Source organism: Camelus bactrianus, chromosome 15 (genome assembly GCF_048773025.1).
Source record: "Camelus bactrianus isolate YW-2024 breed Bactrian camel chromosome 15, ASM4877302v1, whole genome shotgun sequence".
NCBI classification, from domain to species: domain Eukaryota; kingdom Metazoa; phylum Chordata; class Mammalia; order Artiodactyla; family Camelidae; genus Camelus; species Camelus bactrianus.
The window spans coordinates 64,251,852-64,278,971 of record NC_133553.1 but is presented as its reverse complement, the minus strand read 5'-3'; the positions used below and the strand labels follow the sequence as shown (position 1 = coordinate 64,278,971).

General features: G+C 39.9%; 1 protein-coding gene and 2 non-coding genes across 3 annotated transcripts; 1 reads left to right on the top strand and 2 right to left on the bottom strand.

Annotated features, from left to right (window-relative positions):
- Positions 1-529: 529 nt before the first annotated feature.
- PCYOX1 (prenylcysteine oxidase 1) lies at positions 530-15,070 on the bottom strand. Its single transcript, XM_010963727.3, has 6 exons — positions 14,889-15,070; positions 13,490-13,696; positions 11,940-12,114; positions 4,793-5,004; positions 4,289-4,441; positions 530-3,852 (listed from the first exon to the last, which is right to left on the bottom strand). Exons 1-6 carry the CDS (start codon positions 15,007-15,009, stop codon positions 3,194-3,196), a joined length of 1,527 nt encoding a protein of 508 aa, XP_010962029.1. The 5' UTR covers positions 15,010-15,070; the 3' UTR covers positions 530-3,193.
- On the bottom strand, positions 10,936-11,014 carry TRNAT-GGU (transfer RNA threonine (anticodon GGU)). Its single transcript has one exon. It is a non-coding gene; the product is annotated as a tRNA-Thr (tRNA).
- An 11,739-nt stretch (positions 15,071-26,809) lies between the features above and the next one.
- On the top strand, positions 26,810-26,880 carry TRNAG-CCC (transfer RNA glycine (anticodon CCC)). The gene has a single exon. It is a non-coding gene; the product is annotated as a tRNA-Gly (tRNA).
- The last annotated feature ends 240 nt before the right edge of the window (positions 26,881-27,120 follow it).

Here is a 27,120-nt window from a genome sequence, read left to right as displayed (position 1 = left end):
CAGATGTTTTGAACATAGAAAATATTAGCTCTTGTTTTGACTTTTTTCTATTATGACCTATTCCTGGTTGAGGCTGACTTGTTCAAAGGGTTTTGTGCATTAAAATAGAAGAGTCTTATTAAATGTGAAATATGACAAGGATGCCCCTTTCCCCTGTCTTTTACCACTGAACAGAGGTAAAGAAGCTGCAAACTGAGTGGGTTTCTTCTGGAACGTTAACTGGAATTTTCAAAATTCTTGAAGTAACTTTGAGGTACTCTGACTTTCCAGGTACATCCACATTCCAAGTACAGTTGCAGTCAAACACGGGTTTGAACTGCACAGATCCAGTTGTATATAGGCTTTTTCCAGTAGTAAATATTACATTAATACACTATCCATGGTTGAATTGCGGGTTCAGAACCTTGGATAGCGCAACCACGTCCATAGAGTGCTGGCTGTAAGTTACCTGCAGATTTTCAGCTGCTTGGAGGGTCAGCACCCCTAACTCCCATGCTGTTTAAGGGTCAACCATATAGCACAACAGAAGTAAAACACAGGAAATAGTGATGATTTATTTTGAACATAAGTGGGGAAAAACTTTTGAAGAGTAGAAATATATTTGATAAAAACATTCCAGTGCATTGTGATTCTTTGTGGGATAGAGGATAGTGACAATGCTGCCTGTAATATATTCATCTAGTTGATAAGTTTTACGGTGCACAGCCTCAGATGAGAACAATATTACAGATGGTTGTGTCATGAACCCAACTTGAGAAACCTATCAAGCAAATGCTTAAGCCTGTTTTTGTGATGGGGTAAAAAGCCTACGATCATGAATCACTTTAACTGGAGAATGGGTGTGAGGTACCTGTAAAATAGAACAAAATGGGTGGCTTATATTTATCTCCAAAATGGTATTTCCTGTTCATAGGAAATGATTCAGCAAATGAAGAGCCAGAGGGATCAGACTAACTAGAGTTGATGTGAAAGCCAACACACTTTTATTCTCCAGCAGCTCTTTAAATCTTCACTAATGTTGACAAGCTCGCGTTTTTTGCAACTATACCACAACTCTGTGGTTCCGAGACCAGTAGCATCACCTAGGAACGTAATAGAAATGGAGTTTTTTGTATCCCACTCCAAGCCTACTGAAACAAATTCTGGAGGTTAGGCCCAGCAATGTTTTAACAAGCCCTGCAGGTGATTGTGATGCATACTCAAGCTGGAGAACCACTGGAGCAAAACTTGGCTTTCATTCAGCCCCTACATAGTTTTTACCAGTCTCTACTGTAAAAAGATGATTTGAGTGGCCTTCTGGAATAATGGGCTCTGATAGTATTTTTCTTCCAATTAAAAAAAATATTGTAATTGCATTAAAACTAACATGCTCAATATACCAATAACCTGTTTTTGCTCTTTGAGAAAGCAATCTCAGGTGCCCTGTCAGAAAACAAAATCAGTTAGGTTTGACATAATAGCAACATTTTAAATTGGTGTTTTTCTAAACAAAAATATATCCCATTGCAAAACAAGCCTACAAGTGGTAGAAATTAAAATTATTTCATTAGTATTTACCCACTTTTAGCAATATACATAACAGTATCACATTCTCTACATACTGTCTTCATCAAAACAACAAAAGAAAAAATACAAATGCCTCTTAACATACTTTCTAAGAATAAAAATAGTAAAAAGCTGACCCTTTGACAAACTATAAATTTAATCCCTGCCTCTACATCAAATATATCTTGGCAGTTTTATCAGCATATTAATATTCACAATTGTAACAGAAGTAGAGAAGAAATTGTCTTAAATAAGACTCAATGTTCTCTTTCACTAAAGTAGCTACTGCTATAATCTGGAAATAGACTTTTTTTTTTTAATACATGTTAACTTGGTTGCAGTTACTTTTAGAATTCAGGAGCTTTTATTTGTCCTTCCAGTGACTAAGGACGGTCACTCGTGATCGTTGTACAGATGGGAGAATCGGTTCTCAAGTTTGGCTACATGTTAGAATCATTCAAGAAGCACTCCTATAAGTGATTCCAATGTACAGCCAAGGCTGAGAACCACTGCCTTAAGATTTCAGCAACCAGTTTCTCACCCCAAATGCTACAGTACCTTTAGAAGCATTTAACAGTTTGAACATATGCTGGATCTGATCAAGCATGGTGTCATTCTGAATATCCCACTCCAGTGCCAACTGCTCTGGAGTAATCTAAGTTGCCTCTGCTGTTAGACTGTCAGTGCTTCTTACTATCAAGATTACTTGAGTTCTCACTGAGAGAAATCATTCTTTGCATCACGGATCTGCTCTGATAATGGATTGGGTTTCTTGGGACTTTTAAGGCACTAAGAACCCTTTGGAAACATAAACCCTCACATCAGTGATTCTCAATCCAGGTTGCACGCATACTAGGAACTTTAAAAAGCTACCAAAAAACAGGTCCTATCCTCAATCCATTAAATCAGAATCTCTGTTGTGGCGCTCTATCAGCATTTTTCAAAGCTCCTCAGGTGAGGGTTTGATAACAGAATGCTAAATTTTTATTAGCCAGTATTTGCTTTTCATTTCACTTGAGATTTTTGCATGACATCTTAAGTTTATACTACTGAGACTTCTGAATTTCACCCCTAAATAAACAGAGACAGAAGCAAGCAAAAGAACATCCTGAAAGTCCAGGCTTCAGGCATGGGCATATTTACTTTGAAAAAGGGTATAAATTACTAAATCCAGGCGTAAGATACCAGCTCCCATGTAGTTTTATGTGAATGAAGATCACATCCAGCTGTGAAGCACAAATCACCTAGTCCCCAGCTAAAAGATAAGTCGTCCTCAAGCACTCACTTAAAATGCTCTAAGGTTTTGTTCAGAATCCAGGGGCCACCCCAGGCCTATTAAATCAGAATCTCCAGACGAGCTAGAGAACCCATCTTGTTTAAGAAACTCAGATGATTCTTACGAACAGACACATCTGGGAAATGCTGCTGATGGATTAAAAGAGTTAAGAAATGGTGGAGATGCCACCTTTATGCCTTCATGCTTAATTAGAACCTTGTATCTTCTCATGACTCACTGGGATTACTTTTGTTAAACAATGATAATGGCAAAATAGCTGATTCAAAATCATCTCTGCTCAGACTGTGCTCTTTTTTGCCAGTGATACTCCATTTGGAACCAGGAGGGGGCGAAAAAAGAGATGGTGGTATTTCAGAGCTCAGTTTTAAGTCTCTCATGTAAGTCCTCTTGGTCAATCATGTGCGTGTGTCCGTTCCAGCGGTGGTAGGCGAGGAGAGCAGAGTTGTAGCCCGCCACGGCGCTCATTTCCATGGCACTTGCTGCGAACTCTATGCCGTTGAGGTAATAGAGTCGATCATGGAGTATGATGGAGGGACATTTCTCTGGAGGCGTATAATGAGGATACGCAAACCATGACTGCTTCACAGCATAATCGTAGGACACAAAGAGCTTTAAAATTTGCTCTTTGCTAAGAGCTCTTGCGGAAAAGATCTTCCAAACGTGTGCCTTCTCTGCTTTTGGTTGAGGACTATTATCTTCTCTTACGGAGGACACAAACCCAATGCTGTTAATGAACAAATCTGGATTATCAGTGGTTAAGACGGTACCAAGGTCAAACTCATCTAAGGGTCTAGAGCTAAAAACAGTTGAATTCAACTGCCCCTTAATTAAAGTGGTCACTAAAGGTTCGTAGTGTTGATGGAATTCCTCAATTGGAGGATCAAAGTTGAGAAAAGTTATATTGGACATTTTTCGATTCAACGGAGTGGCCACCAAGACGATGTCATAGAAGTCTGAATGGGTCTCAGATCTGGTTTGGTAGACCACTTCATACATCTTTGTGGGATCTCCTAGAGGAAATTAGGAAGCACACATTATTTTTGTAATTGTTTCTAACATACTATAGTTTATACCTTCTAAAAATAATTCTATACCTTCTTAATAGTTTCTCTATCATTTTGAGGAATTAAAGAAAGTTTTCCCTTGCATTATTATTACATTGCCACCAATTTTCTATTTGGAATCAAAAAAAAAAAAAAAAAAAACCTTGTCAATAAGTACAGAGTATGAAATCTGTACTTTTGAGGGTGTGATTGTTTTTTAAATCCAAGGAGTTATGCCGCTGTACTTGAGCACATTTACGAATATTCCCACACGACACAACACATCCAGTCTAAAATTTCAGCATTTGGAACTGAGCAGGAGATGGTAAAAGAGGTTTTTCTCCCCAAGCAATTATTTTCTGCAGAGGAAATGAGGAACAAGACAACAGATGTTCAAGCTCACCTGTCTGTTTGGTCCTTGTTTTCTCCTCTATGGATATTACTGAGCCAGATATAAGATTGCTTTTGGAAGCCTCAAGGAGCCGTGAGCAGACAAGTTTATTGCCACCTTTTACTGCCCAAAGACCAGGATCGGTAGCGGACATTGACACTGCCCCTGTCGGCGGGAGGAAAACAATGTGTTTTAATTCTGACTCTAAGAGACCCTCTCCCCACTCTCCCTTCCCAAGTAGCCGAGCCCTGCTCCAAATGTCTCCAGACACTGCCAAATGGCCTTGGGAGCAAAATCTCCCCCAGTCAAGAACCATTCAACTAATGAAAACTAAAGACACCGTTCCCATAAAAATGCACATCCACATATACACAATTTGCCAATGCTTCTGTTGGGCCTGAGGTTTCACAGAGAAAGGGGGTCTTCTCCAAATCATGGCCCAAAGTCAGGAGCCACCACAGCATCAGGTAAACCACTCCTAACTAATGTCCGTGACTATTCCAAGCCCTGACTTACCCACAAAGCCATTGATGTTCATGTTTTGGCCATAATTGACCCTCATGACAGGAGTAATAATTTCATCGAGGAATTTCTCAGAGAAGCCTGCTTTCTGCAAGGTTTCCAGAAGTGATCGGTTAAACAGTGCAAGGAAGTCGTCCCCTCCTAGGGAATGCAGTAACTTCTCCACGCTACTGAAGGCATAGTCATGAGATTGGTAGCGGTAGATCCTTTTGAATAGAAGAGAAATGGCCATTAGACATCAAACAAGACGGGGGAGGGTAGACATAAAGAAGGAAAAGAGCATCATAAGACTCAAACTGACTTTCCTGTTTCCTCTGATTCCCACCTATCACGTGAGACGCAACTCAGTCACCACCTTCCCCAGGGGTCCCAGAAGCTCTTGGTCCTCCCTCTCCCCCCGCCTCCCCTGGAAGCCCACTGTCCTTTGTACACACTCTTCTGCATTAATCTGGTCACTGGGAGCACCTTTAAAGAGGAGGGGATGTCTCGTTCTCATTTGCCTTATCTTCCAGCAGCACTGAGGCCACGTCTACAATTAAACTCTACTTTTTCACTAAGGATGATGCTCTCCACCTACCCTGCAGCCCAGCCAGAAATAACAGGCTACTTCTAACATCCTACGTGCCATCCTCAGTTCATTTAGCTTCAGACTTAAACACGTCACTTCTCCTTTCTGCTGCTCCCACCGAACATGGAAACTTCATCAGTCTTTCTAACATCTCTCTTGTTACTTCACCCTCATTTCCCTGATCTTACATCAGGATTTACATTCAAACTCTTAAAATGAAGAATGGATGTACCTGCTTCTGGTTTCTCTTCTTTGAAACATTTATGAATCTCCCAGAAGCCTAAAATACCCTTCTTATTTTGTCATCCGTTCACTTATTGAAAAAAAATCTCGCTTACTACTGCTTAATCAATAAAGTTCTGACATCAAAAAAAAATGGATTTTTTTTGAGCCAAACTCATCAAGTCTCCTTTGCTCTAACTGCAGAAACAGAAACAAAGTAGAAGTAAAAGAAATGGTCTAAAAGTCACATAGCAGGTAGAAGGCTCAAGCACCACTCTCCTCCCTGCCCTCAACCACACACACACACACACTCACACACACACACAAATACACACTCATGCCTTTCACTTGGACACAGTTGGCCCAATTCCCTGGTCTCTAAATACGCTCTGTATATTGCTCCCAAACATGCACTCGCTCTTCCCTCCACGTGGATACCGTCCTCATTCCTAATCATAGGACAGCTAGCTACAGGTCCTCCAGAGCTTGAATCCCACCTCCTTTGCAAAGTCTTGCCCAACTTCCCAGTCCATGGTGATGTCACCACATTAAAAAGTCCCATAAAACTTAGCACTCATGCTGCTCATCCAATACTTAGATACTACTTTGTATTATTTAATTTTTAGAAAATATCACCTCACATTTCTCTGCACTTTGGACTTGAAATACATCCCCATAAATTAATTCATGCAATAACTCAATACGTATTTTTTCTCAGGTTGCACGTGATACACAAGTGAGAAAGACATGGTTCCTTTCCGTCAAGGAATCCTATCAGTCTCCTGTCAGTGGCTGTAGGAGGAGTTTTTAAATCAAATTTCTTCCCTCAAAATGAACTGTAATTTTTCAAAGAGCAGAGATAACGTCCTACCCATTTTAACATTACCTACTGTCTAACAGTGTAGTGTACAAAACGTCAAATAAATTTGTGTGGGAAAATTCTCAGCATCCAAACTGAGAAATTAAAAGAATTGCCTCCAACCGTATCATCTGGCTTCTAGTTTCTAAGAAATTGGAAAAAGTAGGATGAAAATATTGAGTTCTTTAGAAAAATAATAGACTGAATACCTCACAAAATGAACAGTGATCTTTTGCTAATGGTCAGCATGACAAAATAGTAGCCAATTAATTAAATAACTTATATATGTTGTTATAAAAAAATTATTTCCTGCCTCCTCCCACCTGAGCCCCAACCCCAATCAAACAAGCCTCCTAAATGAGGCATGAGACAACATACACCATAGAAACACTGAGCGTTGTAACTGCTCTGTAATACCAGTTGCACTAGAATACAAATCTATGGGGGAAGAGTATAGCTCAGTGGTAGAGCGCATGCCTAGCATGCACAAGGTCCTGGGTTCAATCCCCACTACCTCTATTAAAATAAATAAACCTAACTACCTCCCCCCCCCAAACATATTTATCAGAAAGTTAGATATAAGTAACTAGTAGTTTCTGCTAATCGATAGCTTGAGTAGCCCTCTTTCTTTTTAAACTACATATATATGACCCTTAACCATGTATTCATTCATTCATTCATTCTTTCATTTATTCATTGAACAAATAATTATGGAGCATCAGCTTTGGGCCAGGCACTGTTCCAGGTGCTGAGGATGCAGAGGTCAATAAAATACAGAAAAAATCCCCGCCCTAGTGGAGCATTTGTTCTAGTTGGGTAAACAGGCAATAAAAAAATTAATAAATGTAAGCAAATTACCTAGAAGTTTAGAGGATGATCATCATTAAGGAGAAAAGTAAATGAAAAAGTAAGGCTGGGAATGCTTGGAGTTGGCAGGGCTGCAGCTCTAAATAAGACAGTCCAAAAAAATTAGCAGAGTGGTCAAGGAAAGCCTCACTGAGAAGGTGACATCTGAGCAAAGGCCTGAAGGAGGTGAGGATACAAGCCCTGCAGTACCGGGAGGGGGTGGTATTTTGGGTAGAGGTAAGAGCAGTACAAAAGCCTTCTGACAGAAACAAGCCTGGTCTGCTCAAGGAACAGTGTGGCCCAGTGCAGCCGACGCAGGGAGATCACGCGAGCAGGAGGAGGCCCAGTCAGAAAAAAGGAAGGGAGAGGGAAGAAGCACTCCTAAAATGATGGAGGAAGGACCTTAGAACATCTGCCCCGACATAAAAGCTGTGGCACACATTGAACATCAACTTTTTCAAGACTCTGGAAATAAACAAAACACTTGTCCAAATCCCAGGAGTATTTATTCAAGCTAAGTGGCTGAATGTCAGTAAGAAGAAATGAGCCCTGTGGCACTTGAACTTGCTTTGTTCCCATTCTCCTCTTGCTGGCAACAAGGCAGCCTTCAAAATCGGCAGCCTTGCCACTACAATCTTGCTGTGACCCCAGCAAGCTGGAAGCCACAGAGGGGATAAGGCAGGTCTGGAGAGCCCCCAAAATTCCCATGCTTGGGTGATTACCTTGGGCCCATGTAAATAATGAAGAATATCTCCCCACTTTGAGACCCTTAACTTAATCATATTTACAACATTCCTTTTACCATGTAAGGTAACACATTCGCAGGTTCCAGGGATTCGGACGTGGACACCTTGCATTATTCAGCCAACCCCAGGAGGCTACTCCAACAATCCAGACTACAGATAAGAGTGGCTTGGATCAAACTGGTAGCAGTAATGATGGCAAGAAGTGGTGAAGTTTTAGATTTTTTTAAAAAGACTGCATACTTTTTAAAGATAGGATTCAAGACAGACTGGATTTGGGAAATGAGAGAACAAAAAAAGAGTAAAAAATGACTCAAAATATTTGTTACAAGTAACTTTCTTCCTTTTAGGGAAAAAAAGGGGATGTTTATAAAGCCTTTCACTCTGAGCTTTTTCAGCCTCAGATCAAGAAGTGTGAAGGATCTAACATATCCCCAGAAATGCACTAAGTACTGGGGACAAGAGTGAGCTTTAGCCTAGCCTATCAGCCAAGGTATCGCAACAGGAAGCCATCAGTGGACCACAGGGTTCAATGCAACAAGTATCTGAGTGAATATCTACTACGTTCTGGTTAATGAGCATACTGTGGAACAACACAAGTGAGCATGTGGTGTGCACATACAATGCCTAAGAGATGTTTGAAAAGAGAGATGAATGGTGACTAAGGAATTAGGGGAAGGTGACCAGAGTATTAGAAAAGGGGTGAGATAAGAGACTGAACTCTGGGATAAGGAATGGCATCCAGGCAGAAGAATTGCATAAATAAATGCTCAGAACTGGAAATTAACTTGGAAGTGTGGATATCAGGGGCTGCAAGTTCTCTACCCAAGTACCTCCAACAACAGAGAAAAATGAGTGCATCCTCCCAGGGTGTGGGGTGTTGCCTAACACAAGGGTGAACCGTCTTTCAAGTGTCACGGATTACTACTGCCACATGGACCTGGGCTCACACTGTGCACACTCTGGAATGGAAGCACAAAAATGACAATGTACTTCCTCGAAGCTGGTCAGCAGACCTCCCCAAAAGTTCTTGACCCCTCAAAAGTTCCTACAGAAAATCACAAGCCACTTTCAAAAGGAGCCAACTGGATCTGTCATATATATACCAAAGGAAAAGAGCAAAAATGTTGAGCAAGGACTTTAAGTTTCTACACCATTCGAAGAAAAAAACTCAAGAATATTCTCCAATTGTGCATTTTAACCTAGTGGTCCTCAACTTTGATTATAGTTAAGATTCACCTAAGATGAACATACCAATGCCCAGATCCTACTCCAGAACAATGAAATAAAAATTCTCTGGGATAGAGCACAGTGTTCTCATTTTTAAAAGATCCCCGTGTTGTGGAGGAAGGTATGTAACTCAGTGGTAGAGTGCATGCTTAATTAGCATGCACAAGGTCCTCCTGGGTTCAATCCTCAGTACCTCTATTAAAAAAAATACATGTATGTGTGTGTATGTGTGTGTGTATACATATATATATATATGCCAAATTACCTCCCCCTGGTAGTAAAAATTCCCCATGTGAATATCATTTGCAGTCAGGGTTGAGAATTACTGCTTTACTGAAATGTAAGGATTCCTCTCTTGGCAACTTCTGTGGCTCCCAATCCTGGCTTCTGTGACATGGGTGATACTGCAAATATTTAACAACTGGTACAGCATTAAATAGAAAGTAGACTGACTCCAGCACTGGAACTGAATCAAGGCTTCGTGCTGGGGGGGGACGGGGGAGGGTATATAGCTCAGTAGTAGAGTGTGTGCGCCTAGCATGCATGAGGTCCTGGGTTCAACCCCAGTACCTCCATTTTAAAAAAAAGACTCCCTGCGGGGGGCAGGGGAGGAGGTTCCTGAGGAAGACAAAACAGGCAGGCAGCAGCTATTTCACAACCTCAGCAGTATTTCACTACTTCGGCTACTGGCACACGCTGGCTCAATACCTGCCTTCTCGCCAACTATCTCACAGGGTATGATAAAATTACCAAAATAAGATTTGCATGATCTTGATTTATTGAAAGAAACAGACATGTCTGATGCATGACCCTTTAAAAAACAGAAAGGTCAGTGCTATATAATCAAGTATCAAAGATACACCAGAGAGGGGCAGTCATTCCATAGTTTGGAAACTGTTTCCTAAAATCAAAAATAGTACAGAGGGGAGGCTATATATAGCACAGTGGTAGAGCGCACACCTAGCATGCATGAGGTCCTAGGTTCAATCCCCAGTACTTCTATTAAAGATAAATAAATAACCTAATTACCTCCCCCCACCAAAAAAAGCAAACAAGCAAGACCCTCACTCAGTCTTTTTCACAGTTCTGTAATATACAGAATTCACTTCAAAAGTGATTTCTTGATTTCTCAAAGGGCAATTCTCTACATGCCAAGCAAGCCACAGATACGAAAACCGGCAGGGCTGTGTCTGATGCCATGTGAACTTGAGTTTCTTGCTAAGCATGCACCAACATGCCACCTTTTTTTTAAAAAGGGAACGGCTGTCTCTATACAAGTTCTATATATTTTCCTAGTTAACTGCTGTCTCTCTATCAGAAGGTATGTTCTCTGAGGGCAGGGACATGTTCTAGGTTCTATATCTTTAGGACTTAGAATAGTGCCTGGCACATACTAAACAGTATTTGGTGAATGAATAAATGAATGACTACTTTAAAACAACCTGCACTGCAGCCAAACTTAACATACCCACTGGAAAGATGTTCAAGGAATTGACCTCAGAATGATGTTAAGAACAAAAGGAATTCCTAACTACTATAAGTTACAGAAACTAAAGTATATTCATCCTATTTAACTCTTACATTTGTTCTGGTCAATACTTGATCACATGACATGTAATTTTACCTTCTTTTTTTTTTTTAATCATTATTTTTTTAGTTTTCACCTTAATGGAGGCACTGGGGATTGAACCCAGGACCTTGTGCACACCAAGCACATGCTCTACCACTGAGCTATATCACTCACCCCCAAATTTTCCTTCTTAACAATTCTTTTATTATGTTGGAACAATCATAGTAATGAAATATTATTAGCATTTACGAGTTAAATCATTCCAGCATCTAAAATTGTAAACCAACATAAAAGTCAGTACATGCCAACAAACTTAAAAAAACTGATTGTATCTTTCAAAGTTAGATTGGTAACTTTATGTTATTTTTTTCCTACTTAACAAAGCAATGCACAGTCATACACATGGAAAATTTCGAAAATAACAGAAAAACATAAAGAAGGGGCACCTGTATTCTGACTACCCAGGACAAGGCTGAAATTGAATATCTTAATTTAAATTCTTGAGGCATAAAACTGATACTCTATTCCAGGCTGCTGGCTCACTGAAACATCATGCCATAATTAAATACAGCTCCTTTAAGTTTTCTGATCCCTTCTACAAGCTCTTGTACACATTACCTCATTGATCTACTCACAACACTAACACACTTCAGAAATTAAGAGTGAGGACCCTGGAGCCAGATTGCCTGGGTGAGAACTCCAGCTCCACCCCTTACTCGGTGGGTGTACTTGCCCACCTGAAACCTCTCTAAGCCGCCACCTCCCACATCTGTAAAAAGAAGCTAATCACACTACCTACCTCAGAGATCTGTCATGAGACTTTAAGGATTTAGTATTTGTAGAGTAATTAAAAGTGTCTGACAAAACAAAATGAGCATTTGCAAAATATATTTGAGCATTTGCAAAAATAATTTCAGAGGCGAAAATAAACTCCCCTTTCAATTTCCAAGTGGATACATGGTCTGCATATTTTATACAAAACATTTTGCCTAACAATCTGACAAACAGGCCTTGCGGTTAGGTAGAGAACTGTTCCAAGAAACTCTGATTCTAAACATCATCTAATAAAAGGTCTTAGGTTAGATGGAAGAGAAAAAAATTACCTCATAAACTTGTCTAATATATCCTCTACCCACATGTGCATTCGGAGGGACTGAAATCCATAGTGCCAAATTAGTTTAATCATGTTAATTATAAACCAGCTGCTCTCCTCATATACCAGAGTCTCTCCGTTATACACCCCCACTAGGCCACTAGGGCTCTGAACGGCAGAGAGACCTGCAAAAACAAAGAAAGGGTAGCTAAGTCAGTGGTGTCCACGCTGATCAAAGGAAAGAAGGTAATCTGAAGCTACTGGGGACACTGTGAAGTGAGCGAATTCCAGGCTTCCCCTAGTTCTCAGGAGACATATCCAAGCTCTATCTTTAGACCAGTGTGTGATACCCTAGACACTCACCACACTGTCCAAAAGCAGATTCTCTGAAAGATGGGTTAGATGATTGTGCAGATGTATCAAAATTAGACTGGCTATATTTAGTCTAAAAAGACGAAAAAGTCAAAAGAAAAAGCCAGAGTACCAGCTGAGTTCAACTTAAAAACTGAAATGTTAGATAGGATTTTTGCAGCATAAATTGCTCCTGGCATCCACTTGCCTTCATGGAGGAAAGAGGCCCAGGAAGCGTCCACAGGAGATATGGAAAGCAGCTAAGGAAAAGGCAGCCCCACTCTTGGGCAAATCCTATTTTGCATAACTGGATATTTCTGATAACTGGAAGGAGGCCAAAATTACACAATATTCACTGAGGAAAGAGCCTGCAGAGGCCTGCAGACTTCCCCCAACACCTGTCAGGCACCTCTGCTGGTAGGGAAGCAGTCAGATGTCCCAAGTTCCAGGCACATGTTTGCACTTATAGCTGTGTGACTTTAAGCCAGACACTTCAAGTCTCTGGGCCTCATTCCCCCAGCTGTAAGATGAACACAGTAGGTTTCTGCTAACTCAAACCATTCTTTGACTCTTTTTATTTTTGATTTTTTAAATTGAAATATAGTCGGTTTACAATGCTGTGTTAATTTCTGGTGTACAGCATAGTGATTCAGTCATATATATTATACATACATATATATTCCTTGTCATATTCTTTTTCATTATAGGCTATTACAAGGTAGTGAATATTTTCCTGTGCTATACAGTAGGACCTTATTGTTTATCTATTTTAAATATAGTAGTTAATATCTGCAGATTCTGAACTCCCAATTTATCCCTCCAACCCCTCTTTGCCCCTAGTAACTATAGGTCTGTTTTCTATGTCTGTGAGTCTGTTTCTGCTCCATAAATAAGTTCATTTGTGTTTTTTTTTTAAGCATTCTCTGATTCTTTAACAGGAACCCAGAGGTTTAAGAACCAACAACAGTAACCATCCCCACCCTGCGCCCCATGTCTGTAATTCCAGATAACTGAAGATACAGATAACTAGTGTCCCATTACAGCAGCGCAGAACCTGAGGCAGAACGAATTGCTAGAAGGAAAGTGAGGCAAATAGTTTTACCAGCTTCTCTGTAAAAGACAATTGACAAGGCAGAAGAGTTTCAGTTCCCTATCTGACAATATCCATGGATATTGAAACCTGCTTAGCTGGAAGACCAAATTACATACCCAGGTCCTTGACGAAACGCTTCATGTGCAGATTTAAAGGATGGATGATAGAGCCTCCTGCCTCATATTCGTGTCCCTGCATAGTCAAGGTGGCCAGACGGCCCCCCACCTCTCCTTTTTCAATCACGTGAATCTTCACATGTTCCCCAAATTTCTGCCGCAGACAATAGGCTGCTGAAGTGCCACCAATTCCAGCTCCAATAATAGCTATGGGGAGGAAAAAAAAAAAGGAAGAGTTTATTTTTCCCTCTTACCAGCTTTGTAGGTTTTGTTAGTTTTTGAAAGGCTCTAAATCAAATTTTTTTAAAAATGTTACTTAAGGCTGTTAAAAACAATTTAAGGCAGGCTGGTGGAGGGGTTAAGGGGGGAGTGACAGTTTCAGTGAAGATAGAACTCTGAATCTGGGCAGCCACTGCTCCCATTCAAAAGTGGTAGTAGATTAACTTATAAATTGACATTAATTGGGGGTTTGGTTGGTTGGTTTGGTTTGGGTTTTTTGTTTATTTTGGGTGTTTTTTGTTTTTTGTTTTTGCCAGATGCCCCAAGATTCTCACAGTTCTTTGCGAAGGTACCAAGTGGTCCGCACACCCTTCTTTGTGCCCAACGCATGGGAACAGAGGAGGTGGGGCCTTCCCAGCACGCATTTTAAATAAAGTGGCCGCCATTTTTCCCTGGATGTGGTCTGTCTCGTTAATATAAACAGGCTCCTGAACCCAAAGAGCAGAGCCTTATTTAAGGGGAATAAAAATAATAAGAATAATAATAAGCCAAGCAACACAAAACAAACAGGGAGCAAAACACCACGAAGACTGAAACTAGAAAGAGTGACGGTTTCGGCTGTGTAGTCGTCCCAGGCAGAGAAATTGTGCAAGCCACGGGCCTCCGCCAGCCGGCCGACTTCAGCGGAGCGGACGGGGGAAGGGCGCCCCAGCCCATCATGGGAAGCAGGCGCGGTCAGCGCGGTCAGCCTGTTTGCACCGCTGGGTGTGCTGTGCCCGCGTGCGCCTCTCGTCTGCAGAGCTGAAGTGGCCCATGGCTCCAAGACGAGCCAAAGGACTGGCCTCCCACAAGTGCAGCAAAGGGAGGCGGCGAGAGGGACCTCGGCCACCTGGAGCTCCAGGCCTCCCGGGACAGGTTCTGCAAGGACGCTTGGTCCGGGTCCCTCCCTCCACGGCCCGTTCCTCAAGTGGGCCTGTCTCAATGCCCGGGAAGGCGCGGTCCCTGGGGAACAAAAAGTGGCCCCAAGGCACTAACAGGGAAGGTCACGACTTGCGCAGAGGGCTGGTTCCGCGCTGCCCGGCAGGCTCATGGGTGCCGGGAACGGCGCATCAGGCAGCGGCAGCCGGGTGCGGGGTGCGCTCTCGCAACCCTCTGCCCCCGCTGCCTCCTTCTGGCCTACCGATCTTCTCCGGCGGAGCCCGCGGCTCAGCGCTCCCGGGGCAGCCCCAGCCACACAGCAGCAGCAGCCCCAGCCATAGCCCCACAGCCGAGCAAGCGAGCTTCCCAGCGGTGCACTTCATGGCTTTCCCAGCGCTGCAGTCCGACTAGAGCGCCGGGCTGTCAGCCCCCGTTTGAGCCTGCGCTCTCCGTCCGCCCCGCCCCGTGGCTGGCCTCGCCCACCCAAGCCCCGCCCAGCTCCCCCCACCCCCACCCCCATACCCCAGTGCAGGCCCCTGACACCCGAAGTCCACACTTCCCTCCAGGCGCTCCCAATCCGGGTCCCCTTGGTCCCCCAAGCCCGTCCTGCCCCTCCGAATACCATCCTGCTTCAGAGGGACACCAAAAGCCCCAGGGGAGGCGGACCCCACCTTTTAATTTCCTCAGTAGTGCCCTCTTCTGTTTCATCAAACGCTCTTGCTCAAAGAATGCACATGGCTAGTCGCTGTCACGTACAGATGGGTTGCAACAAACACTGAGTGATCGCTATGTTCACTGTGTTAGGGAATGTTGGATATGAAATAAATGGGTAAATGGTGCTAGACGAAAGGAAAAATGGGGGAGACCAGGGATGGGGTGGTCCAAAGCGAAGGGAGAGGAAAAGTAATGACAGACATGAATGAAAGTATTGTATCCATGTCATATAGTGGAACATTATGCAAGCATTAAAAAAATGTAGGATTTGTATCTATTGTCCTAGTATTGTTAGGTGAGAAAAGCTGCTGACTGAGTAATGGGTATTATATGATCCTATTTCTGTTATTACAATACCCCATCCAAACAAAAAAAAAAGGGAAAAGAAAAAAAGAAAAACTAGTACATGAACATGAAGAACAGTATGGATGGAAGGAAAGTAAGTTTGATAAAAAGAATAACCTTTCTAACTTTGAGAGAAGTAGAAAATCCACTACAAAAAGGATTCATTTATTGGACAAATATTTATTGAGTTCCTTCCAAGTGGCAGGCAATGTTCCAGGTACTTGAGAAAAAAACAGTGAATAAAACAGATTTTTTAAAATATTTATTCTAATAATGCAGACATTCTAGTGGAGGGAGACAGACGATAATTAGAATAAATGAACAAATGATGTAATATAGACTGGGGAAAGAGGATTGCAGAATGGCTTGCAATTTTGAATAGCTTGGTCAGGGTAGACCTCACTGACCAGGATGGCATTTAAGCATTTAAGCAAAAGTTTGCAGAAGTGAGGGGTTGAGCCAGGTGAATATCTGGGGAAAGAGATTTCTAGGCAAAGAGAATGAATGCCTAGCATGGTTAAGGAACAGGAAGGAGGCCAGTGGAGCAGAGTAAGAAAGGGGGAATGGAGGTGTTTCTGGAACAAGATGCAAATCATACATGAATTAAACACTTCTACTTAAGAACATAAAAATATGAAGATTAAATCTCCTTTTTCTACAAATTACAAAGAAAGAACTAAATTATGTGTCTTTTCTTTTTCCAAGTTACATTATGCTCACAGCGCCTCACTACATTAAGCCTAAAAGGCCTTCAGAAAATATGTCGGCTGATTAGAATTAACCATGTCAGTAAACTTGACACAAGTGTCCTAAGTGGAAACTTTCATTTCTGCTTCTGAAACATCAGGAAAATTTTTTCAGAAAGGATCCTCAGTGAAGAGGCAGTATACAGAACTTGCAAAGTGGAGGTGGATTGAAGGCTTTCTTGTTCTGCACTCTTGCCTTTTCAAGAAATATTATCACTAAAACTCAAAAAGATTAGTTTTTTTAATCATGGGAATTGTTGCCACAAATATGAAGTGCAATATAATAAAGTGTATTAGAATATTTATTTAGAGTGTTGTTCGAAAAAGCAATCTCCTTTGGAAACTAAACACTAAGATTCTCTCCTTGACCAAATTCTAGCCAAGTTCCTCAGAGCACTCTTTCCAACAGGGGCTCAACTTTAGCATATAAAGACTTGAACAAACACTAACATCGGTTACCACAGCTCAGAGCTGCATTCTTCCAATGAGCTTAGCTCACCTTAAAGTGGCTATCTGAGTAAACACAAGGCTGCCAAAAAAAATTTAATGTTCGTTCCAGACAACAAATGAAGATAGAGCCCTTACCTCCTAGTCTTTGTGGGAGGACAGGGAACTAAATTTGATAAGCAGCAATTAACGAGAGCAGAGGCGTTTCACCTGCCTAACTGCTGCTGCTTCTGAATTTTTGTAATCTTTCACTTCCCTAGCTCTACTGAGCCCCTATTCATCCCCACCCCACCCCTATTCCATCATTCTCCTTTTAAAACATGAGATCGCCTATAACTAAATCAAAGTCTATTTGTACAATTCACACTGGACTTTTTCCTGTTACAATAGTATATTATTGATTAAAATTTAAACGTCGATTACAGTCCAGCTTTGTATTCACACTGGACTTTTCCCCACTGAAATGGCATACTACTGAAAAAGGTTAAAATTCAACCAGTCTGGCTTTGACAACAATCAAATCAAGAATTCTGCCATGTCTCCAGGTTTTGTTTTTTTCCATTAAAACTACCTTGAAGAAATTCATTTTCCTATGTTCTTACTTCCACACATCTCATTTCTTTCTCATTCTAAATAGCCTAACTGATATTTATTCTGTCTTATGCAAGATAGGAAATTCAGAAGCAATATGAGAAAAGATAAACCCATTTGATTACATAAAACACAAACATTTTCAGATGGCAAGAGACAGAATTATGAAAGTTAAAAAAAAAAGTATGAGAAAAAGTATTTGCCACTAAAGTGACAGACTAGATGGTGGTTTATATCACAAACATACAAAGAGCTCTACAAATGGATAAGAAGCAGTAAAAAACTCAATATAAATACAGACTAAGTACATGAATAGGCAAATTACAAAAGAGAAAGCAAGTCCCATTGGTCAAAAAAGCACACATGAAGAAATGTTCAACTCCAGTAGCACTTTAGATGAGTGCAAATGCAAGTGAGGAGATACTAGTTTTTATGGATCATATTGGCAAAAATTAATAAGACTAATAACATCTTAATGAAGGAGAAAATAAGGTGGAGTAGATGGAGATCTCAGGAGCTGACTCTGTTGGGGGGAGTGTGAATGACTAAATCCTTTGAAAAACAATTATTTACTAAGATGTAGAGAGAGATACCATTTAATTAAGAAATATCATGTTTGGAAATGTATTCTACAGAAATAAAAGAATCACTCATAAGGAAAAATGTACCAGGGTGCTTACTGCAACACTGTTTGTAATGGCAAGGGGTGGGGAGGCACTAGGTATAAAATTCTAACAGACATAAGGAGAAATTGAAACGCAGTAATAGTAGAGATGCTAACGTCCCACTTACATCAACGGACAGATCTTCCATGCAGAAAACCAATAAGGAAAAGAAAAGGAAAAAAAAGAAAAAGATATTACAGACCAATATCACTGATGAACATAGATGCAAAAATCCTCAACAAAATATGAGCAAACTGAAGCCAACAATATGTTAAAAGGGTCATACACCATGATCAAGCAGGCTTTATCCTAGAAATGCAAGAATGGTTCAGTCTCTAATAATCAATAAATGTGACATACTACATCAACTAATCAAAAAATAAAAACTATGTGATTATCTCAATACATGCATGAAAAGCTTTCAACAAAATTCAATATCCATTTAGGATAAAAACTCCGAATAAAGTGGGTATAGAGGAAACATACCTCAACACAATAAAGGCCATATATGATAAGCCCACAGCTACCATACTTAGCGGCGAAAAGCTGAAAGCATTTCCTTTAAGATCAGTAGCAAGGCAAGGATGCTCACTCTCGCCACTATTATTCAACTAGTATTGGAAGTCCTAGCAACAGCAATAAGACAAGTGTAAGAAATAAAAAGAATATAAGTTGGAAACTAAGAAGTAACACTATAACTGTTTGCAGATGATATATATAATACATAGAAAATTCTAATGATGTCATTTAAAAAATTACTAGAGCTCATCAAGGAATTCAGTAAAGTTGCAGAAAACAAAATTAATATACAGAAATCTGTTGCATTTCCATACACTAACAACGAACTATCAGAAAGTGAAATTAAGGAAACAATCCCATTTACAATCGCATAAAAAAGAATAAAATACTTAGGAATAAACCTATATAGGGAAATAAAAGACCTGTACTCAGAAAACTATAACATACTGATGAAGGAAATTGAAAATGATACAAACAGATGGATGCCATGCTTGTGGATTGGAAGAATTAATATTGTTAAAATGACCATAGATTGCCCAAGGCAATGCAATCCATATCAAAGCATCAATGGCATTTTTCACAGAACTAAAACAAATAACTTTAAAATCTGTATGGAAACACAAAAGACCCCAAAGAGCCAATGCAATCTTGAGAAAGAAGAACAGAGCAGAAGGAATCACGCCTCTTGACTTCAGGCTGTACTACTAAATCACAGTAATGAAAACAGTATGGCAATGACACAAAAACAGACACATAGCTCATTGGAACAGAATAGAGTCCAGAAATGAACCCACACTTTCATGGACAATTAATCTATGACAAAGGAGGGAAAAATATACAATGGAGAAAGAAAACCTCTTCAATAAACAACGTTGGGAAAACTAGACAGATACCTGCAAAAGAATTAAACTGGACTACTTTCCCACACCATGCACAAAAATAACTTCAAAATGGATTAGAAAACTTGAAACCATAAAACTTCTCAATGAAAACACAGGCAGTGAGCTCTGATGTCAATCTTAGCAATATTCTTTTGGGTATGTTTCCTCAGGCAAGGGAAACAAAAGCAAAAATGAACAAATTGGATTACATTGAGCTACAAACTTTTGAACAGTGACAGAAACTATCAACAAAATGAAAAGGCCACCAACTGAATTGGAGAAGATTTCTGCAAATGCTATATCCAATAAGGGGTTAATATCAAAAATATACAAAGGACTCTACCCCTCTTCAGTTTGGATGAATCATGCCCCTACATGATGTATTTACCAGATTGCCTTAGAAGGCATAGGAATGCCTGCTCAATTCATACAGAGCAATTTTCTTCTGGTGCTAGCAAGGTAACTCTTTAGGATATAGCATTCATTTTTTTTAATCCTGTAAGGGGTCACCACGACTCACTTCTCGCCTTCTATGTGCACATCTGGACTATGTAAATTGTCAGTATGTCATTTGATGTATAACCTTTTGTCTCCAAAATGTATGTAACTGTGCTTTAACTTCTAATGGGCAGAACAGTCCTCAGAGCTTTCTGAAAGGCTGTCTTCTGGGATATAATCCTCAGGCTGGCTCAAATAAAATTCTCTATTTCTTTTTTAGATTCACTATTAATTAATTTTTCATCAACATTCGCATGGTGTAGCCAGCAGGATATCAGAGGCACCCACCAGAGGGCAGCTGGAGTTTCCCGCAGACTGGTGCTTGGTACCAGCGCAGGCCTTTTGAGCCCCACCAGCTTCTCAATACTCCTCAGCTCTTTCAGCGAGTTCTCCTGATGTCCAGATCTTCTTGTTTTAAGAGATAATCCTAAAAATTACATGTGAGCTGTTTTAACTTAAGACTTGGAGTCTTAATTAAGTAAGAGGCACTGATGCATTTCCTAGGCAGGGATCTAAGGGGATCTGGGAGGGAGGCTCAGGGAAACATAGGTCACCAGGTTTTTGCTAAATTTGGCTTAATTGAAAAACAGGTAGGTATACGGTCTGAACAAACTGCTTGCTAGTGAAATGAGAGACAATTATTCCACTCTGAAGAAAAGGGACATTTGCTCCTTCTGGCCACAAGATGTCCTCAGGTGACTGAAAACCTAGGGGAAGTGTCAGGATTAATTCTTGCGGCGCGCAGCAGTCTCACAGGGAATCTCACTACAACCATTTAGTAAATTCTGCTCTTCCTGGGATGCGTGATATAAAGACTGATCACCTAGTGCTCTGAGTACTCATAGAAAAAAAGAGGAAAAAAGAAAGACATGTAAATGAGTCAAATCAATCCAAGGATGACACCTTGGGGAGCTGGATTCAGAGGCAACACGCATCCAACCCACCTCATGGTCTCAGAAACCTATTCAGATCATATCTGAATGAGGCTACCAAATTAATAATGGGAAACTGTGCCTTAAAGACCAAACAGCTTCCTGATGGACAGCCACCCACGGGACCCCCAGCTGGGCTTCTGTGTAACACTTACGGAACTGATCCTTACAAGTGCTGCTGGGAACTGAGGGAAGTCTCACCCTGAAATTGATCAAAATGGGGCTCTCTTGACATTCCCAAACTGACTTTACGTACACAGTTAGAAAATGCTGGCATGATAAACATCTTTTCAAAATTCAGACCCTATGGGAAGAAGACTTTCTAGGAGGAACTTGCTCTTCTCTCTGTGTGCCTTGAGATGTAAAGATTCTACCAGGGCTCTCAGGAATTCTTATCTAGACCATCTCTAATTCCTGAAACTGCGAAGAAAAAAAAGGGAAAAGTGGCCTTTTAAAACTCAAGCAGGTAAACTTAACTTACTCCAATTGTTATTTACAAAGTAGTAAGTTTATATTATAATACTTGATTCATAACTAGATTTTAAAATATGAGATCTCTGGTTGTGTCTGTCTATATATCTATGTGTACATTATAGATATGATATATCTTTCCCTCCAAATGGTTTTGCCAAAATTAATTTGTAAATAACCTCTATTTAATTGACTTAAAGTAAATTAAACTCAGATAAATACTTAGAAATATAAAAGGAACTAACCCAAATGAATTTCAAGTTCACATGATCTGGAAAACATTCAATATTAAAATTAGTGTTTGGTACTGAAATTAGTTTCAGTTTATTGGTTTAATTAATACAGGTATGTCTTTGGAGTCATCAGCATTAAGTACCTAGGTTAACTGGAAGTCAAATAAGATCTTATTATCTCTGTTACAAAATTTATCAGCAAGAAAAATAACTTAATTTTATGAAACCAAGTTTCTTTGTTAAAATTGCACTGTAATTAGATCTTTAGCCATGACTTTTAAAGACTTTTGTCATTTATAGACAGTTATTCTTGTACTCTGATGCTTTTGAAAGAATGCCTCATCTCCAAGAAGATTTATTTTAAAAAGCTTTTGACAAGTACAAGCTCCTGCTGATAACTTTCTAATCATGCCACTGAATAGGGTAAGAATTTAAAGAATTCTAATGAAACCTGATGGCTTCATAAACTGTTAACAGAAGGCCAAGGTCAACAAGCATTAACTATATAGGACTGAATGAACTGATGAATACAGTTATAGTTTTTATGGTTTTTTGTCTGAAATATTATTGGCTTTTAATTTTTATTTTCCAGTTAAAAAGAAACCTTTCCCCTTAAGCTAATTATGACTTATAGCAATTTGGTAAATTGTACCTTTGTAAGCAGAATTGAAATATTTATCTTTATCTACCTGATCCTTCTAGAATTTGGAGACTCTTAGTAAGTATTCTTATTTTTATGGCAATAAAGTTATTTGCATAAGTTCAATAAGAATCTGTTCTCCTTATAATAGGACATAATTGGAAACATTGGTTATATCACCATGGCTTTCAGCTGAATGCCATATTAGAGACTATGATAAAATCAGATATTACCAAACAGCTTTAAAGAACTAAGGCAAACTTTATGGTGCTAGAAAACCCCTTGGAAAAACAACCTGGTACACTGCTTTTAGGGTTCCCAGCAGCCTTCCCAGGTAAATAAAGAAGTCCACCTCCTGGCTGATGCAGGAATCTCAAGATATCTGAGGGACCTTGAGAAGAGAGGAATTCACCCAAATCTATAGATACTGCAGGAGGAAACTGATAGCAAGCCCTTGATGTGGCTTTCCTGGCCTTGAGAGGCATTTTAAAAGTTCCATCTGAGATTCCTTATGAAAAGTTCCAGCAAAGCCAGTTTAAAGTGCCTATATGGTCAATTACACTTACCTAAATAATCAAGCCAAGTTTATTAAAACCAGACTTGTTCTGCAAACACTTTAGTCTTAATTTGGCTATATTTGGTGAAAATGAGGATAATTTTAGAGGGAGAAAAATGTTTCACCAATATACCTTTGTGGATATTAAATTCTAGTGTTGTTCAGTTGTCTTTGAGGTTTTATATTTACTCACTTCCTGGACGGCTCCTCATTACTATGTTATATTATTATAAAGTTTAATTAAAATTATAAAGAACAGTCTAAGTTTCTTTCTGAAGCTTATCCCAACAATCTATCTTTGGATGAAGATCAGATGCCCGCTGGCCAGCAACCAGATTATGCATACTGGGAAAGACATCATTTAAAGGACTATCTCCAAACTAGATGGAAGGATCCTTATCAGGCACTATTAACTAGTTTATGCACAGCAAAACTGAAGGGAATTGACTTTTGGATTCATATTTCCCACTTAAAAAGGGCCCTGCACTGGACTGGTCTATAGAGAGGACTGCTGACCTCGTCGCCTTAAAACAATGCTCAAACAGAAGAGAAGCCACACACACTGATACAGGAAAAATGGAGCACAAGAGGATGGCCATGTCCCAGGTCCCAGGTGAGTCCCTGGGACATGCCTCATTAAGTGAGGGTCCTTGGCTTCACGCAGAAAAGAATTCAAGAGTGAGCCACAGCAGAGTGAAGTATAGAGATGCACACACCATAGACAGAGTGCGGGCCATCCCAGAAGGCCAGAGAGGCCACGAGGCATGGGGATGGTGTTTAGTTCACAGTAGAAATAGATACACACTCCCTAGACAGACTGCAGGCAACACCAAAGGTGAGAGAGCTACTATAAGGTGCGAGGTTGTTAATTTTTATGGGCTCAGTAAGTTCGTATGCTAACAAGTGGGACGATTATTCCAACTATTTTGGGGAAGGGGATGGGATTTCCAGGACCTGGGCCATCACCCACTTTATGACCTTTTATGGTCAGCCTTGATAACTGTCACGGCACTGGCGGGAGTGCCATTTAGCATGCTATTATTGTATTAGAATGAGCATGTATTGAAGCTCAAGGTCTACTGGGGGATTAATCTTCTGCCATCTTGGTGCTAATTGCTGTGTCATTCTTTTAATGGTTGTGTCCTGCCCCCTCCCATCCTGTCTCAACACCAAGACAAGAAGAGAACGAGATCATAAGTAGGCAGCTAGCCCAAGGTACTGGACCTGACCTGTATGATCATTATAGTGTTTTCTTGATTTCTTGGACTTTTTTAATATATCAACGTTTTTCTGTCATGGGCACAAATCCTATGTAGGGTTTAAAATTAATTCAGTTGTTGGGTTTATGGTCAATTAACTATGGCTAGTACTTGTAAGTTACCTTGGTGATTTCTCCTCTCCAAAGCTCTAACTGGATGGCCCTTAGAAATTTTATTTTAGGAGAAAGAAACTCTAAAGCTGTGCAAGCTACTGCCAATATCATTAAGTGGGACCCTCTTACCTAGCCAGTTAATGACATCTGTTCTGAACCTGGCCATAAATACTCTTTTTTGCTAGATGTGAAGTATATTAGGTAGCTCCTAACAGGACCCAGTGGATTTATGAAAAAAAATTATGGCCTTGTCTCTCATCGGGTTGGTTAGGAAAATGCACAATTGGTTTCCCTTGGGCTTAAAATCACTCAGGTAGCCTTGGAAACCACCCATACCAATCTGCCTTTAATTCGAGCACTCTAGGATCAATTAGTATGATTATTTGTCCACAATATTTATTGCTTCACTTGGAATAGAAGATGTCATTATTCACATAGAGGCATTAACAAAATTCACCCAGCAAACCTGAAATGATAGTAACCATGCCATCAGCTTGCTCAGTTCAGAAGTTTCCATGATGAGAAAAGGGGTCCTACAGAATTATATGGCCCTCAATATTTTATCTACTTCGCAAGGAGGAATTTATATTACAATATGTACTAAATGTTGTGGTTTTATACCTGATGAGTTGTCTAACATAAGCAACATTATGACACATATGAAGACTCAAATTTCCACTCTGAACGATCCACTTCCCAGATGAGGGGAAATGCTAGGAAAATGGTTTGGATCAGGGGAATCCTGCCTTAAATCTTTACTAATAACATTGTTACTCCTGTTGGCAATTTTTACTACAGTTTGTATAACTTGTAAAGTAATGGTTTATTGCCTTTTGCACTGTGTATCATCTACTCCTATGAAGATAATGATATCTAATCTGCTTGAAACTATTGATCACATCTACAGTTCTCTATAAAATACCGAACATGCACAATGCATATGCAATGTGAAATTGGCATAACTCCTATTGGAGAACCTGGAATTGACTGTCAGTAGTTGCCAGACATTCTACCAGTACAATGGCCCTAAAAGAAAAGAAAGAACCAGGCTACTAGGGACGTGATGTTCTACGAGACATGATGGAACCCAGGGCAGGTAAGCAACCACCACTGAGGTAGCAAACATTTGATCACCTAATGCTTTCTATTGAAAGATTAATGATCATGAGGGGGAGTTGATGAAATACACCTATATTCAAGGCAGGAAAAGAAACATTTCATACATAAAATTCTCTCTGATCCTTTAGGCCACTACCCCTCAATAGTGTGTGCACTGTGTATTACATGATACATTAACCAGGAAGCAATTTTTTTCCTGGTGCCAGCAAGGTAACTCCTTAGGATGTAATACTCCTTTCTTAATTTTTAATCAAGATGACCCACTATTTACCTTGCGCATTCAGATCTGGACTACATAAACTGTCAGTACCTCATTTGATGTATAACTCTTTGTCTCCAAAACATATAACTGTGCATTAACTTCTAATGATTAGAACAGTCCTCAGAGCTTTCTGAAAGACTGTCTCCTAAATTAAAACCCTCAGGTTGCCTTGAATAAAATTCTCTATTTCTTTCTTAGATTGACTATTAATTAATTTTTCGTGAAAAATATGAAATGTCCAGAATTGACAAATATACAGAGACAGATTAGTGGGCCAAGGAGAGGAGTGGGATGGGGAAATCAGCAAGGGTTTCCTTCTGGGAGTGATAAAAATGTTCCAAAATTGAATATAGAGATGGTTGCACATCCCTGTGAATACACTAAAAAAGCCACTGAACTGTACATTTTAAATGGAAGAAATGTATGTTATGTGAATTAATCTCAAAAAGTTGGTTAAAAATACTATCCACTATTAACATTTGCCTTATCCTCAAAAGGTTAATATATGATATCTTTAAATAAAATCCCAAGAATGTGCCACATATTTTAAAGACAATTCCAAAAATGGTAATCCAAAAGTATCGTAGTCTAAAGGAACTACTCGAAGAAAACATCACATTTTTGGAGTGTACCTTCTACAATGTTAAGTTTTTTTCACATGACTTATAAAATGCAATACGAAATTCATAATGAGTATACTGAAGTATATTTCAGAGCCCTAATTTTTCTGCCTCCCTGGGAGAGGACTGAAATTTGAGTATCTTCTAACTCATTTGGTTTTAGAGTTCTTGGGACCTATTTGTGTTAAATAACCATTTCTTTAGTATTTTCCAATGTACACTGATACACCAAGGAGATTCAAATATAAAGCAAAATTCCGCGAAAATCTGGAAAAATATTCCTGGCTCTCAAAAATTTGCTTAACATCAAGACAAGTTCTTCTTAATGAAACTCTTATTTTCTTAAGTTAAAAAATATTTTTGTGTGAGATTTTCCGTACAGAAAAAGTAGGAGCTTATTCAACTATACTGGAATGAGAGAAAAGAAATCATGCTTTACAACAATGAAAAGTAACACATTATATAGCTTCTCAATAAACTTTTATTTTTAAACGAAGAAATGAATCTTCCTCATATGAGAACAGCTGCTAGCAGTTAGTCCTAAAAGTTTTGAGCAGAGCTGTTTACCGTCAGCGCCGCTGGTGTAGTGGTATCATGCAAGATTCCCATTCTTGCGACCCGGGTTCGATTCCCGGGCGGCGCATGCAGTTTTGGTTCTGCTGTAGCTTACTCTTCTAAACTTCTCTTCTTCTGGAAACACTTAAAAATTTTAATTTCCTTGAAAATTTATGTTTCATTATAATTTACTGTGGAAACATTTGAATCAGGAGGTGGAATTCAAAAACGCTAACTCGTCATGAAATAGTTAACCTTTACGCCTGCGCAGTCTGAGTCATCCCCTAGCGCTGTTGGAAGAGCGGCTGCGCAACAAGTGACTATATGG

Excerpts from the sequence above, each read along its gene's own strand:
- PCYOX1 (XM_010963727.3), bottom strand. The coding sequence starts at position 15,009 with ATGAAGTGCACCGCTGGGAAGCTCGCTTGCTCGGCTGTGGGGCTATGG. Across the intron at positions 13,697-14,888 it reads GGCTCCGCCGGAGAAGATCG|CTATTATTGGAGCTGGAATT; the intron begins GTAGGCCAGAAG and ends TCCTCCCCATAG. Across the intron at positions 3,853-4,288 it reads AACAAGGACCAAACAGACAG|GAGATCCCACAAAGATGTAT; the intron begins GTGAGCTTGAAC and ends AATTTCCTCTAG.